This window comes from Macaca fascicularis, chromosome 11 (assembly GCF_037993035.2).
Source record: "Macaca fascicularis isolate 582-1 chromosome 11, T2T-MFA8v1.1".
Taxonomy (NCBI): domain Eukaryota; kingdom Metazoa; phylum Chordata; class Mammalia; order Primates; family Cercopithecidae; genus Macaca; species Macaca fascicularis.
Genome location: NC_088385.1, coordinates 15,020,399 through 15,035,756, shown reverse-complemented (window position 1 = coordinate 15,035,756; position 15,358 = coordinate 15,020,399). Strand labels below are relative to the sequence as shown.

The 15,358-nt window shown below is 43.6% G+C and overlaps 1 protein-coding gene across 3 annotated transcripts in view; it reads left to right on the top strand.

Annotated features, from left to right (window-relative positions):
• The first annotated feature begins 2,501 nt into the window (after positions 1-2,501).
• Positions 2,502-15,358, top strand: part of LRP6 (LDL receptor related protein 6) — a 149,181-nt gene continuing 136,324 nt past the window's right edge. For all 3 annotated transcript variants that reach the window (XM_065523765.2, XM_045364761.3, XM_005570169.5), the window contains exon 1: positions 2,502-2,843. In XM_065523765.2, the coding sequence (XP_065379837.1) occupies positions 2,789-2,843 (55 nt within the window). In that variant the 5' untranslated portion in view covers positions 2,502-2,788. The remainder of the gene's footprint in view (positions 2,844-15,358) is intronic.

Below are 15,358 nucleotides of genomic sequence, written 5' to 3'. Positions count from 1 at the left end.
TAATCCCAAGACTTTGGGAGGCCGAGGTGAGCAGATCACTTGAGGTTGGTAGTTCAAGACCAGCCTGACCAACATGGAGAGACTCTGTCTCTACTAAAAATACAAAATTAGCTGGGTGTAGTGGTGCACGCCTTTAATCCCAGCTACTTTGGGAGGCTGAGGCAGGAGAATCACTTGAACTCAGGAGGGGGAGGTTGTGGCGAGCCAGGATAGTGCCATTGCACTCTAGCCTGGGCGACGAGAGCAAAACTCTCTCTCAAAAAGCAGCAACAGCAGCAACAAAAAACCTTAACTCACTATAAACATTCAACACTCTTGCATAATCCTCCACATTATTATTTTTCAGCAGCGTATAATATCTCATTGCCCTACTTAGGTTGATAGTCTACGGAGATTTAGGTTGTACCGCATTTTCTATTATAAATAGGGACAGATCCAGACTTTGCGGGACTTGAAGCTTATACAATTTTGTATAATACAATTATACAGAAAAAGAATTCAAAATTATCTTTGTTTTGCAAATAGAACCATGTGAACATATCATAAGGGTCCCTTCCCAGACATTGGAAGGGGCCTGTTAAAGTGAGGGGTCCTGAAGGTTAACTTTCTTTCCTTTTTATCTCCTGAGACGGAATCTTGCTCTGTTGCCCAGGCTGGAGTGCAATGACGTTATATCGGCTCACTGCAACCTCCGCATCCTGGGTTCAAGCGATTCTCCTGCCTCAGTCTCCGGAATAGCTGGGATTACAGGCATGTGCCACCATGCCTGGCTAAGTTTTTTGTATTTTTAGTAGAGACGGGGGTTTCACCATGTTGGACCAGGCTTGTCTTGAACTCCTGACCTTGTGATCTGCCCGCCTCGGCCTCCGAAAGTGCTGGGTTTACAGGTGTGAGCCACCTGTGCCCTGCCCAGTTTTCTGCTTTGAGGAAGCCAGAATATAAAACTCACTTGGTTCTTAGAAGCAGGTTTTTGTTTTTTCTTTTTTTTTTGAGACGGAGTCTCGAAGTCTCGCTCTGTCACCCAAGCTGGAGTACAGTGGTGAGATCTCGGCTCACTGCAAGCTCCGCTTCCCAGGTTCACGCCATTCTCCTGCCTCAGCCTCTTGAGTAGCTGGGACTACAGGGAGAAGCAGGTTCTTAAATCAACGGTGCATAGAGTTTCTCAGGTGAATTTGGGAGAAAGTGATTTGGCTGCAGCACCGTTGGTTCAGCGCGCATTTCTTGGAGGGGGCTTAGTGGCTGGAGTCAGAGACCTGGATTGGGCTGAGGTACTGCTATTCACTACTTGAGTGGCACCGGGTAAGTCATTAACTTCTCAGGTTCTCATTTTGCTCCTTTGTGCAATAAAGAATAAGTAACAAAACCTGCCTTTCCCCAGGGTAGTTTTGACTGTCAAATATGATAACGTGTGTTCAAGCACTAGTGAAGTCCAATGTCACTGAGATACTTGTAACATTGTGGTAGCAGCTCCACTTTCTTGCCCATCTACCTCCAGGTAAGGGCGTGTGACAGCTGGGCAGGATGCATCTGATGGCTCCATTAGGGGTTAACTCTTGGAGCGCGTCTGCCCAGACTGAAGCCTGGCAGGTGATTTCAGGGGGCGTCTGGGCCATTACTCCTGAATGCCCAGTGCACTGGGAGTAGCAGAGGCTGTGCACAGCCTGAGATTCTGGGGGAATCTTTTCCTTCTCAAGCTGAGAATTGATAATTAAAGCATGCCAAACATTCGTTATTATATGCAACTTGTAAAATCCTAAATAGTCTTGTCCAATCGTCCCTTTGCTCTTAGATTTTGACGCATTTATCTTGGAATTGTATCTGCCAGTTTAGAAATCTTTAGCTGTTTGGGCTTAATTCTGGGGGTAGTTTGTATTTCTGGGAAGACGGGAGAAAAATAACAATCTCAGTTTTGAATTGGCGTTTTAATATCCTTCACCAGATCCACGTTGAAAGCCAGTGTAACCAGCGTTCAAAAATTCCGTCCCTCCCAAAAAGCTGCAACCGATTTCCAACCCCGAAGACGGAGCTGATCACCCCGCAACCGGATCCGCCGTGGCTCCCCGCGCGTTCACCGCGGCTGGGTAGTCCCAGGTGGCTGGGGGCGCGAGCCCGGAACCCCACCTGGCCCCGCCGGCGGCGGCCGCACAAAGAGCGGGGCAGACGGCTGCCCGGCCGAGCCGCAGAAAGTAGTCCCGACCACGCCGGCTCCAATGTTGTTCGACGTCGCCTCACGCCCTCCGCGGGGAGGGCCGAAACGGCCGGTCCGGGAAAGAATCCCGCAGGAATGCGCCACCGAGAGGAGGACTTCCCTCTCAGTTCACCTCAGCTACCCCGGAGCCTCTCCCGGGGTCTCAGGCAGAGGCCGTGCGTGCGGCTGCCGACTCCTTTCCCTGGCCGTGAGGGAGGCAGCCCCGGGGGAGGGGGCTCGTTGCGCGCAGGGACACGGTCGCGGCGATCCTAGGAGGCGGTGCCGACCGTATCCCTGCGCCGCTGCGCGAGGCAGAGGCTGAATGAGGAGCTGCGCGGGGGAAGCGGGGCGCCGGGGGAGGAGGTGGCGGGATGGAAGCAGACGCTGGCGTCGCGCGAGCCCGGGGCCGAGCGGCGCGGTAGAGAGGGCGGCGGCGGCGGCGCGCGCGGAACCTTGACGTGCCCCTTTCTTTCTTCTTTCGCTGGGAAGCTGGGAAGCATGAGCGTGCAGCCCTGCCGCTGCGGCGGCCGCCCCGGCTCCTCGCCTCCCTCTCTTCTGGCCACCCCTCGCCGGTGAGAGAAGAGAACGCGAGAAGGGAAGATGGGGGCCGTCCTGAGGAGCCTCCTGGCCTGCAGCTTCTGTGTGCTCCTGAGAGGTGGGAAGAGTGGGGGCATTGGAAAGTTGGTGGGGTTCGAGGGGAGGTGGCCTTGTTTTCTGTGTCTAGGGGGAGGAGAGGGACGGAGGGAGGGAGAAGGGGAGAGGAGCGGGGAGAGGCCTGGTGGTGGGGAGGGGGAGAGAAAGGGGCCCGGGAGCAGGGGCTGCGCGCACCGCCCGGCCACAATGCGGACCTGGCCTGGCTTCCCGGACCTTTCCCGGACACATCGGAGCCTCGATCCCGGCGGCTCATCTTAGGGAACCTTTGGCACCCCATTCTGTCGGGATGACTGAGTGTCTGTGTGCCTCTCTCTGCCTGGGGTCTTCCAGGGAAGAGGGTCTTTGTACGTATTTTGGTTTTTAAAATGTTTGAGCCCGAGATGCTTTAAGGTCGACCTTATCCATCGAAGCCCCCCCCCCCCCCCCACTCGCCACCCCGTTCGGTGTTTCTTAGTTGAACTTTTAAAGCCCTCTTACTATTTTTTCCAGGCCTTGTTACAGGTAATAATTGGCTTCCGTTTGGGATATAATGATCCTGGGTGAGAGCGCAGTTGGAAAGTGACTCCGGGGTTATAGGTCGAGCGTTTCAGCATTGGGGACATTCTGAGCTTCAGTCCATAATAAAACAAAACATTGCCCTTGTAACCTCTGGTATTCACGGCTTGCCCCTATTTTCGGAGTGTGCAAGTGTACAGTTGGCATTACTAGGGAAATTCATCCTCGTGTGAAGAGGAGCCGGTCCTGGGACCAAAATGATAATTTGCTCTGCTCCCCTGGGGACTGCTTGGCACTTCGGTAAATTGCATAGGCTGTTCTAGATAATTTGCTCTGGGAATCGCTTGAATTCGAGTGTACTATGATGTTTTGAATTGCACTGCAGAGCTGACACATGCTCTGTGACTTTTGTGACAGTTCACAAAGATTTTTGACTGGCCCTTCGGCCGCTCTTCCCAAACTACTCAGTGTTGAACTTGAGATGGCTGTGGAGCATTTTTACCAGCAGAGGAATTTAAGTACTGCTTTTGGATACGGTGGCTTGTAGTTTTGGTTAGTTAAAATTCTCACTGGCGTTCATGGTAAGTTCTTTTCAGGCGTGGGACCTCTGGTCGCTGGAGATTTTTAGGTGTTAACAAGCTAAACTTTTGTTAAGTCCTCCAAACTAATTAAGTTTACAGAACACTAATAGTAACTAATAGTCTATGACAGGTGTGTATTTTTATGTGTATTGTGGATATGTATTTTGGATAAGAATGACTTTTTTTTGGAGGAGGAGAAATACTTTCTTCAGTTACTCTATAGTAATGCAGCATTGTGTTTGCATGTTGTATTACTTACACTTGATACTCTAAGCATATTACAAAGTTTTCCCACATGTAAACCCCAGAAAAGGTAGTGCTCATTAGAAATTTGTGGCAGAAAATTTAATGAAGTGTTATGTACTGGAGAGGTTTAATATACTTATTTTATTATGGTGTACTGTATTGAAAGGGGTTTTGCTATAGCTATTAGAAACAAGTGTATTTGACATAAGAATATGTATTTAAGACATAAGGTTAATAGGATTGACAAATATGAGAACCATCTGATTGGTTAGAGTCGTGGGGAAACTTACAACTTGGGATGTTTCTGGTTGTCCAGTTATATTTCTTGGAGGAGAAATGTGTGATGTAAATGCCGTTTGTTTATTTTAACGCTAGCTTTGAGACCAGAGCTGGGTTTGTTCATTATTCGAATTTAGATAGGTTGCACTTGTTTATGTAACAAGACCTGAAAGAGGTAATAGTTTAAATTGTCTTGTTTCCACTAGCAAAGTTTTCAGAAGTGGAGCTCTCGTTTTAAATGTGGCAAAATATGGTGTAAGGTGGTCTTCTAATATGTAACAGTACTGTACTTAGCTGTGAGTACATATTATTTGAAGTAAAACTGCCTTTTGATGTAAAATATTTTTGTTCATAATTGAGAATTCATTCTTTGAGAATGTCATCCTCTGTTACAGTAAAGATATGTAGTCAACCATGGGCTCTAATGAGAAAAATCTGATTTGTTGCGTTTAGATCATTTTTTTCCCTACAAAGAATTGGAGGTTTAACATTGACTGGGTGTGATGGGGTATTGTGAGAGTTTGGGAGACCTTCTGTCCTGCGTCCCTGTTGAATCAATAGCAGAAAGCCAGGGAATACTCTCAGTGCTGTGTCCCTATCTGTATCATCACATGACAAGGTATAAAGGAAAGACTGGGGAATTTCAATACTAAAACCTTGGATTTAAAGCCCAAGCGTCACAACTTCATAACTTTGTGGTTCTGGTCTTGTTCACTTCTCTAGGTCTCAGTTTCTTTACTGGTAAAATGTGGATAATGATACCTGACTAGTTTGCAGGGTTATTGGGTGTTTTAAATGAAATAATTATAAAGTGCCTTGTTAATGTTACTTTTTGTTAAAATTTTTGCTTGTTCAGGGACATACCCTCAAATGCTTTCAGGATTTGAGATTTAGTTTGTATAACGTTCACAATTTTTTCTTTTCTTTCTTTTTTTTTTTAAAGAGACATAGTCTTGCTTCATTACCCAGTCTGGGGTGCAGTGGTGTGATCACAGCTCATTGCAGTCTCAAAGTCTTGGGCTTAAGTGATCCTCCTGCTTCATCCTCCCAAAGCTCTGAACTATAGGCACGTGCCACTATGCCCCAAATTTTTGGTAGATATGGGGTGGGTGTGGGGGTGTCTTGATATGTTGCCCAGGCTGGCCTCCAACTCCTGGCCTCAAGTGATCCTCTCAAAGTGCTGGGATTACAGGTGTGAGCCATCATGCTTGGCCAGGTTCACGAATTGCTTTTTTTTTTTTTTTTTGAGGTAGGGTCTTTCTCTGTTGCCTAGGCTGGAGTGCAGTGGCATGATCACTGCTCACTGCAGCCTGGACCTCCTGTGCTCATGTGATCCTCCCACCTCAACCTCCCAAGTAGCTGGGACCACAGTTGTGTGACATAACACTTGGCTAACTTCTAAATTTTTATAGAGCCAGGGTCTTGCTATGTTGCCCAGGATGGTCTTAAACTCCTGGGCTCAAGTGATCCTCCCACCTCTGCCTCTCGAAATTCTGGGATTACAGGTGCAGATTCACACATTCTTTATTTATTTTTTTGAGATGGAGTCTTGCTCTGTTGGCCAGGGTGGAGTGCAGTGGCATGATCTAGGCTCACTGCAAGCTCCACCTCCCGGGTTCACACCATTCTCCTGCCTCAGCCTCCTGAGTAGCTGGGACTGCAGGCATCTGCCACCACCCCTGGCTAATTTTTTTGTATTTTTTAGTAGAGATGGGGTTTCACTGTGTTAGCCAGGATAGTCTCGATCTGACCTGGTGATCCACCTGCCTCGGCCTCCCAAAGTGCTGGGATTACAGGCGTGAGCCACTGTGCCGGGCCAGATTCACACGTTCTTAAAAGTGAAAGGGATCTTGGTCATTTGAGCCTCACCACTTTATTTGTAAGTGGGGAAACTCAGATTCAGAGATACTGTAATTTAATAAAGGTAGGTTAATTAAAGATGGGGCAGGGATTTATTATTCATTCTTTAGCAAATATGTATGGAATATCTTCTATATATCAGCCTCTGGTACTGATGGTGAGCAAAACAAATGTGTTCCCTAATCTAATGGGCCTCACGGTTTAGGTTGCCATCCTTACCATTCTCTTAGTTCCATTCAGGTACTGATTAGAAAAAATAATATCTGATTTTCTACAGGAAGTATTTTTGATAAGAATATAGGTTTTGGAATAACATCGGTGTGTGTAATCTGTGAAATACTATTTCTTAGCTTTTTTTTTTTTTTTTTAAAGACGGAGTCTCGTCGCTCAGGCTGAAGTGCAGGGTGCATGATCTCGGCTCACTGCAATCTCCGCCTCTTGGGTTCAAGTGAGTCTCCTGTCTCAGCCTCCTGAGTAGCTGAGACTACAAGTGCCTGCCACCATGCCTGACTAATTTTTGTATTTTTTTCTTTTTTTGAGACGATGTCTTACCCTGTCACCCAGGCTGGAGTGCAGTGGCATGATGTCACCTCACTGCAACCTCTGTCTCCTGGGTTCAAACAGTTCTCCTGTTTCAGCCTCCCGAGTAGCTGGGACCACAGGTGCACACCACCATGCCTGGATAATTTTTATATTTTTAGTAGAGATGGGGTTTCACCATATTGGTCAGGCTGGTCTTGAACTCCTGACCTCAAGTTATCCACCCACCTTGATCTCCCAAAGTGCTGGGATTACAAGTGTGAGCCACTGCGCCCGGCCTAATTTTTGTATTTTTAGTAGAGACGGAGTTTCACCTATTGGTTAGGTTGGTTTCGAACTCCTGACCTCAGATGATCCACCCACCTCTGCCTCCCAAAGTGTTGGGATTGCAGGCGTGAGCCACCGTGCCTGGCCTTCTTAGCTTTTTTTTGAGGAGGCTTGTTATATAAAAATTATTTGTTACTTTTTTTTGTTTTGGTGGGCTGGTGGTAAATATTGTTGGAACAAACCACTAATGTTTCGCATCTTGTATTTCTATAGAAGTGATCCTTTTCTTCCTTTAAAATCAGGTATTATAAAGTTTTGGGGAAGTAGAACAAATTTTGGAGTGGGAATCAGGAGAATTAAGTTATGGTTCTGAATTTGCTGTGTAACCTTGTGTAATCTCTGTATACTTTATTTGGAGATTAGAATTCGTGTTAACACATTAAGGGTTCTGAAAAGTCCTGAGGTAAAGAGAATGGTTTTAACTTTGTTTAACCTATTATTTTCCAAACTTGTCAAGTATTACGTTAATATTTGTTGACAATTTCATATAAATTAATTTGTTACTGTCATCCCTATTTACTTACCTGCTTCAGGTTTGCTCATTTGGCTAGATAATTTGTCTGGTTATTAAGTTTTAAGGTTTTAGCTTGTTATCAGAAGGGCTAATAGTGATTTCCTGTGGTTCAGTTTTTAAGAGATTTTTTTCCTTTGCTTTAATTGGAAGTTTTTCTATTTGCTGTACTCAACTACTGTGTCCTTCTATATGCTTTGGCTGTCAGAAAAGACTGTTTAAATATCAAAGGGGATTCTGGGAAGGGATATATTAATGGAAATATTTTATGAGACCGTATATTTTTTGTTTAAATATTTTGAGCATACTGGAAAAACAATGTTTAGTGCTATTTAGGCCACGTGTAACTACTCTGAGAAAGATCATTTTCATTATAGAAATTCTATTGAAAGTTTATACTTAGAGAAGACTATATAGAAGGTACTGTAGTTGAAATACATGACTTGTTGTTAAACAGAAGTTAAACTCTTCTGCCACTCTGTGTTCCTTTGGACAAGTTATTTCCTTTCCTGTTAGGTGGGGTTATAACTTACAAGGCTTCGTGAGAACTGATGAAATGTTTGTGAAGGGGTAGTACAGCGCACAGTCAATAGTAGACATTGAATAAATGGTTGCTTTTATTAAGATGGCCAAATTAAAAGAAACATTATGCTCTGGAAAGACTGGTAAAACATTTTAAGTGTCTGCTGTGTCCCGGGCACTGTTTTTGGCAGTTGATAGTTTTAGGCCAGTGGTTTTGGAATTTTTTTGATTCTTCTGCAACTGAAATAAAAGCTCCATGAAATACTTTTACTTATGACAGTTTCTGTTTTGATATAAAACGGAATGACAATTACTTACTAAATTTCTTTTCTTTTTTTTTTTTTTTTTGAGACGGAGTCTCATGCTGTTGCCCAGGCTGGAGTGCAGTGGCGCGATCTTGGCTCACTGCAAGCTCCGCCTCCTGGGTTCACGCCATTCTCCTGCCTCAGCCTCCTGAGTAGCTAGGACTACAGGCGCCCGTCACCGCGCCCGGCTAATTTTTTGTATTTTTAGTAGAGATGGGGTTTCACTGTGGTCTCGATCTCCTGACCTTGTGATCCGCCCGCCTCGGCCTCCCAAAGTGCTGGAATTACAGGCTTGAGACTAAATTTATTTTCTAAAGGATTGCCGCCTTAACTATTTTAGGTGATGATTATTGTAAATAAGCTAGAGAATAGACAGTTCAAATGATTGTGATACTTATTAAAGAGTTAAGTATGGGCAAAATAATTTTATCAAGACATCTAATTGAGAAATTGCATTATTTGTTCGCAACAATTACTCGGTGGATTTTTTTCTGTGGAGTGGCTGGATACTATACTGAGTTTCTGCATTGCATGTTTTCGCTTTGGATAAGGGTGTTTATCTTCTGTAAAGTAAGTGTCACTTCAGTGAATAAAACACTTTTATATGAATAATTTTGAAATTTAGTCAAATATACATAAGAACAGGTTGTTTGCTCTTAAAATTATTTGTCTTAAAATACAGTTTGTCAGTACATTAATACAAGGAAACAAGGTTATTTGGTATTATTCATATATGCTTTTGTTTCTCAAGCTGTTCGTGTTATTTGTGGCAGTGAGTATTCTCACTAAAGGTTCAAGCTGTTTGGGTGTGATGCTAGAAAATATTAAAATGTGCTTGGACTCTGGTGAAGATTATTGATTCTTTGATACTGTGATCCTTTTAGCAGTATCATAACTTGTAGTTTCTGTAATATCTTGCTTGGAAGGGCCACGTATAAGTGGTTAAATATTTTGGAACTAATTTCAGGAGGAGATTGGGGATACAAAATGAAATTATATTTTCAGGCAAAAAACTACATTGTTATCTAAGTTATTAACACCAGGCCTAAAGTTATTGATGAGACTCAATAACATGCCAAGCAGTAGTCTTTTTTTTTTTTATAGATGGAGTCTCGCTCTGTCACCCAGGCTGGAGTGCTGTGGCATGATCCTAGCTCATTGCGACCTCTGCCTCCTGGGTTCAAGTGATTGCCTCAGCCTCCCAAGTAACTGGGATTACAAGCGCCCGCTATCATGCCTACCTAATTTTTGTGTTTTTAATAGAGATGGGGTTTCACCATGTTGGCCAGGCTGGTCTCGAACTCCTGACCTCAGGGGATCCACTTGCTTTGGCCTTCCGAAGTCCTGGGATTACGGGCATGAGCCGCTGCACCCAGCTGTCGTCTTTTTTTTTCCCCAGGAAAATAGTCACCCAAATATTGGAAATCTACCTTTATCAAATTATATATGTTTGACTGGGAGGCTATTTTTCTCTAATGGTTTTAGTCATTGTTTTATCACTACTAGACCCAAACTATAAGTAAAGGATTACAGGGATAGGAGTCTTCCTCACTATTGACTAGCTTTATTGGTAGGTATAATTTAAGTACTATATATCCATATATCCAGCTTAAAGATACTATATTGTGCAAGTCTGAGAAAGGTGACAAGTGAACTTCATTACCTTGAATTCTTAGCTGTGCATTATATTGTCTTTATTTGTAACATTCTAGATCTATGCTAATGCAGAAATAGCTTTTGATGGAAAGTTTTTGAAGAAAAGATGTTTTTCCCCTTTATATGCGCCGTGTACCAGAGGTTTGCACATATTGAGCGCTGTAAATTTTACATTTAAAGTAATATAAAAAGATGTGAATTTTTATGACGTTTATTTGGAATGTCATTTTGTGTTTTGTCTCAGTCGTTCATTAGCTATAGTTAAGTTATAAATTTGTAACGATTGCAAAGATTTCTTAGTCTGGGTCATGGTGGCTCAGTGTGAGCCCATCTCTTTGGGAGGCCAAGGCAAGAGGATCACTTGAGGTCAGGAATTCAAGACCAGCCTGGGAAACATAGCAAGACCTCCATCTCTATAAAAAAATTAAAAAATTAGCTGGTCATGATGGCACATGCTTGTAGTTCCAGCTGCTTAGAAGGCTGAGGCAGGAGGATTGCTTGAGCCCAGGAATTCAAGGCTACGGTGAGCTGTGATCATGCCACTGCACTCCATATGACAGATAAAACCCTGTCTTTCAAAATAAATAAAGATTTCTTAGCACAGATTAGATATATTAAATAGACTACTAAAAAAAAAATCAACATGTCCTTGTCTGAGATTGAATTCAAGGTGTGGATTACATAATGTGTTTTCTGGTTTCAGGATATAATTATTGCATTAATATAATTAGTTTTTTTTTTTTTTTTGAGACAGCGTCTCACTGTGTTTTCTAGGCTGGAGTGTGGTGTGATGTTATCACGGCTCACTGCAGACTGGACCTCCTGGGCTCAGGAGATCCTCCTGGGCTCAGGAGATCCTCCTGCCTCAGCCTCCCAAGTAGCTGGGACTACAGGCACGTGCTACCACACCCGGTTCATTTTTAATGGTTTTTTTTTTTTTTTTTTTTTTTTTTTTTTTGTAGAGACAGGGTCTTACTATGTTGCTCAGACTGGTCTTGAATTCCTGGGCTCACGCGATCCTCCCGCCTTGGTTTCTCAAAGTGCTGGAATTACAGGCATGAGCCACCGTGCCTGGCCTCAAGTACTTTTTTCTTTCTTTTCTTTTCTTTTCTTTTTTTTTTTCCATTAAGCCCCTTCTATCAAGTACTTTTTTTTTTTTTTTTTCTTGAGACGGAGTCTTGCTTTGGAGTGCAGTGGCGCGATCTGGGCTCACTGCAAGCTCCGCCTCTCAGGTTCACGCGATTCTCCCACCTCAGCCTCCCGAGTAGCTGGGACTACAGGTGCCTGCCACCACCCCTGGCTAATTTTTTTTGTATTTTTTTAGTATAGATAGGGTTTCACCGTGTTTGCCAGGATGGTCTCGATCTCCTGACCTCGTGATCCACCTGCCTTGGCCTCGCAAAGTGCTGGGATTACAGGCGTGAGCCACCGCACCAGGCCTATCAAGTACTTTTTTAAACCAAGTTTTTTAGAGATATCATTCACATACAGTAAAAATTTCCATTGTACAATGTCTAATTCAGTGACTTTCAGTATAGTCACAGGGTTGTACAACACCACCACTGTCTCATTCCAGAATGCTTATCCCCCGCTCCCTGAAAATGCATACACTTCCCATTTCTCCCTTCCCTCAGCCTATGGTAACCATGAATTTACTTGCTGTCTCTATGAATTTGCCTACTCTGAATATTTCATATAAATGGAATAAAATATGTGGCCTTTTGTGTCTAACTTCTATCACTTAGCACATTTTCAGGGTTCATTCATGTTGCATGTGTCAGTACTTCATTCCTTTTAATGGCTGAGTAATATTCCATTGTATGGATATATTAAATACTTTCAAATGAGTGTAGATTTGATTATTGGAGTCTTTACCTTGAGAAATTATTTCTGAATCTCAGCTTTTGAAGTTACTAAAATATATGTTAAAAAATATGTTTTTTTTGAAACAGAGTCTTGCTTCATCACCCAAGCAGGAGTGCAGTGGCACAGTCTCCGCTCACTGCAAACTCCACTTCCTGGGTTCAAGTGATTCTCATGCCTCAGCCTCCTGAGTAGCTGGGACTACAGGTGTGTGCCACCATGCTGGCTAATTTTTGTATTTTTAGTAGAGACGGGATTCGGCCATGTTGGTCAGGCTGGTCTTGAACTCCTGACCTCAAATGATCTGCCTGCCTCAGCCTTCCAAAGTGCTGGGATTACGGGCATGAGCCATCACTGTGGCCTATGTTTGTTTGTTTTAAGCTGGGGTCTCTGTCACCCAGGCTGGAGTGCAGTGGCACGATCATTGCTCACTGCAGCCTGGACCTTCCCAGGCTCAGGTGATCCTGTGCTCCCACCTAAGTTTTTGTATTGTTTGTAGAGATAGGGTTTCACCATGTTACTCAGGCTAGCCTTGAACTCCTGGGCTCAGTGATCCACCTGCCGCTGCCTCCCAAAGTGTTGGGATTACAGTCATGAGCCACCGTGCCTGGTCTAAAAAATACTTTAAGTTCCCGTTTTTCTGCTGGAGAAGCACTAAATAGTTCACCAGTATCTTGTGTTTCTGAATAGCCCTGTTAGTTGTCCTGTCACAGTTAAATCTTTTTACTAAATTCATATCTAGAGTAAGAAAATAGAAGGAGTATTAGAAATGACCTGGGCCAACTCCTTTGTTTTATAAATCAGAAAGATGAATGACTAAGGCCAGAGTGTTTGTACTCTGGACAGTAATTTTACATGCAGGACTTTTTGTATGTACCTAACTTTACCTGGGCCTTATTGTGGTTTTGAAAGAGATACTGATGACTTTGATAAAGAGAAATACATATTAATGTAAACTTTGGCATTTGCCAATAGGTAGTTTGTGATAGTACTTACACTGTAAATAAAAACAAAGCTGAGGCCAAGGTGCAGTGACTCACACCTGTAATCGCAGCACTTTGGAAGGGTATGGCAGAGTATCGCTTGAGCTTAGGAGTTTGAGACCAGCCTGGACAACACAGTGAAACCTCATCTCTACAAAAAAATACAAAAAAATTAGCCAGGCCTGGTGGTGTCTATAATCCCAGCTACTTGAGAGGCCGAGGAGAAAGAATCGCTTGAACCCGGGAGGCGGAGGTTGCAGTGAGCCAAGATCGTGCCACTGCACTCCAGCCTGGGTGACAGAGTGAGACTCTGTCTCAAAAAAAAAAAAAAAAAAAAAGTGACCAAACCCAAAAAGCAAAAACAAAGCTAGACTTAGGTAAGGGGAGACTTTATTTGAAAGGATTTTTGCAGTAGAAGCACGTGCTCACTACAGGATCTGCAACACATTTCAAAATCAAACCAAAAAAGGCTTTTCTTTTATAGAAAGGAGAAGTAAGCAGGGCTTGCAGGAACTTTGTGGGAGTGTGGGCCAAATAGGTAGGGGTGAGCAGATTGCATGACCAGGACTGTTTAACTGGAAAGCATTTTATTTATTTTTTCTGCAGTCAGCTGATGGTCAGAATGAGGGAAGAAGTTGTGCATTTACTTTCTTAAACTTAGGGCAAGCCAAAGTTTAGGAATTTGTGGGGAGAATGGAATCCTGACTAAAGTTTATTCAAGCCAAGTCAATGAGTAAGTAATGGGCAATTGTGATGAGCACTGGTCAGTCCCCCTGTTGTTTAAAACAAAATCAGTCACTGTTGACAATGCAGTAAGAGTCATTGAGAAGTTGATCTCATTAGATTTGACCTGATTATTTACATAGGTGTAGCAAGAATAGTAATCTGTCATATAATAGGTCTTTTAATACTGCCTTGCTGAAAGTTTTTTTAAGAAATATGATTGGACTTTAAAATGCCTCTTGAGGCTGGGCGCGGTGGCTCAAGCCTGTAATCCCAGCACTTTGGGAGGCCGAGACGGGCGGATCACGAGGTCAGGAGATCGAGACCATCCTGGCTAACACGGTGAAACCCCATTTCTACTAAAAAATACAAAAAACTAGCTGGGCGAGGTGTCGGGCGCCTGTAGTCCCCGCTGCTTGGGAGGCTGAGGCAGGAGAATGGCGTAAACCCGGGAGGCGGAGCTTGCAGTGAGCTGAGATCCGGCCACTGCAGTCCAGCCTGGTCGACGGGTCTCAAAAAAAAAAAAAAAAAAAAAAAAAAAATTGCCTCTTAAGACTATAAAGGTAAGTCAAGAACTGACCATCAGATTTCACTTGCAATATCTATAAATTTGGGTGAATTCCTTTCCTGAAGTTCCCAAAATATTCTAGGATTTTTGAGCCTGCCGGGAAGTGATCTTGCTTAATTCACCTGCAAGGCTGGTGAATTAAGCCAGTTACCAGGCCAGTTTTCCTAAGAGGACTGTAAGCATTGGTTCATAAAGTCAACTGTAACTTAAAAGTGTCTGGTCATACCTGATTAAATGAATATCTTCAAATGTGGCATTCCAAAAGCTTGGTTGCATAAGTAATGTTTCCAGCTAGGAGGCAGACTCATTGAACCTTTGCAAATAACTATATTGCCATGAAAATAAAAATACTCAATAAGAGTTTTTGAATTCTGGAGGAGTAAGGCGGGGGAAAAAGATAAATGTTTATTTCGGTTTACAAAAGCATAGTCTCCTTAAATTATTGTCGGTTATAGATAGCTTCAGAGAAAAGAGAAAGGGGTTCCTTATATCCAGAAAATAGGACACTAAGGCATCAGCAATATTTCAAACGAAACCCCTAATCATCCTTCATCAATTTATTCAGTCCTATGTAATTAATTCTTGTTCTGCTGGATCTGTGTTAGCAGTCTCACGAACCCATTTGTTTCTCTGCTAGCTGTTTGGAAATCCTGACTTAGTCCGCTGGTGTGGTCTCAGAGTTATTTAAGTGATGCCATCAGAATCCTGTGTTCAGGTTACCTGGCATAGTCGTTTTTCTTTTTCTTTATATATTTTTTTGAGACGGAGTCTCACTTTGTCACCCAGGCTGCAGTGCAGTGGCGCAATCTTGGGTCACTGAAGCCTTGACCTCCTGGACTCAAGCGATCCTCCGATCTCAGCCTCCCTCGTAGCTGCGACCACAGGTGCGTGCCACTACGCTCAGCTAATTTTTTTTTTTTTTTTTTTGTAGAGAAGGGGTTTCGCCAAGTTGCCCAGGCTGGTCTGGAACTCTTGGGCTCCAGTGATATGCCCACGTCAGCCTCCCAAAGTGTTGCTATTAGAGGCTTGAGCAACCACACCTGGCCCATAGCCCTTT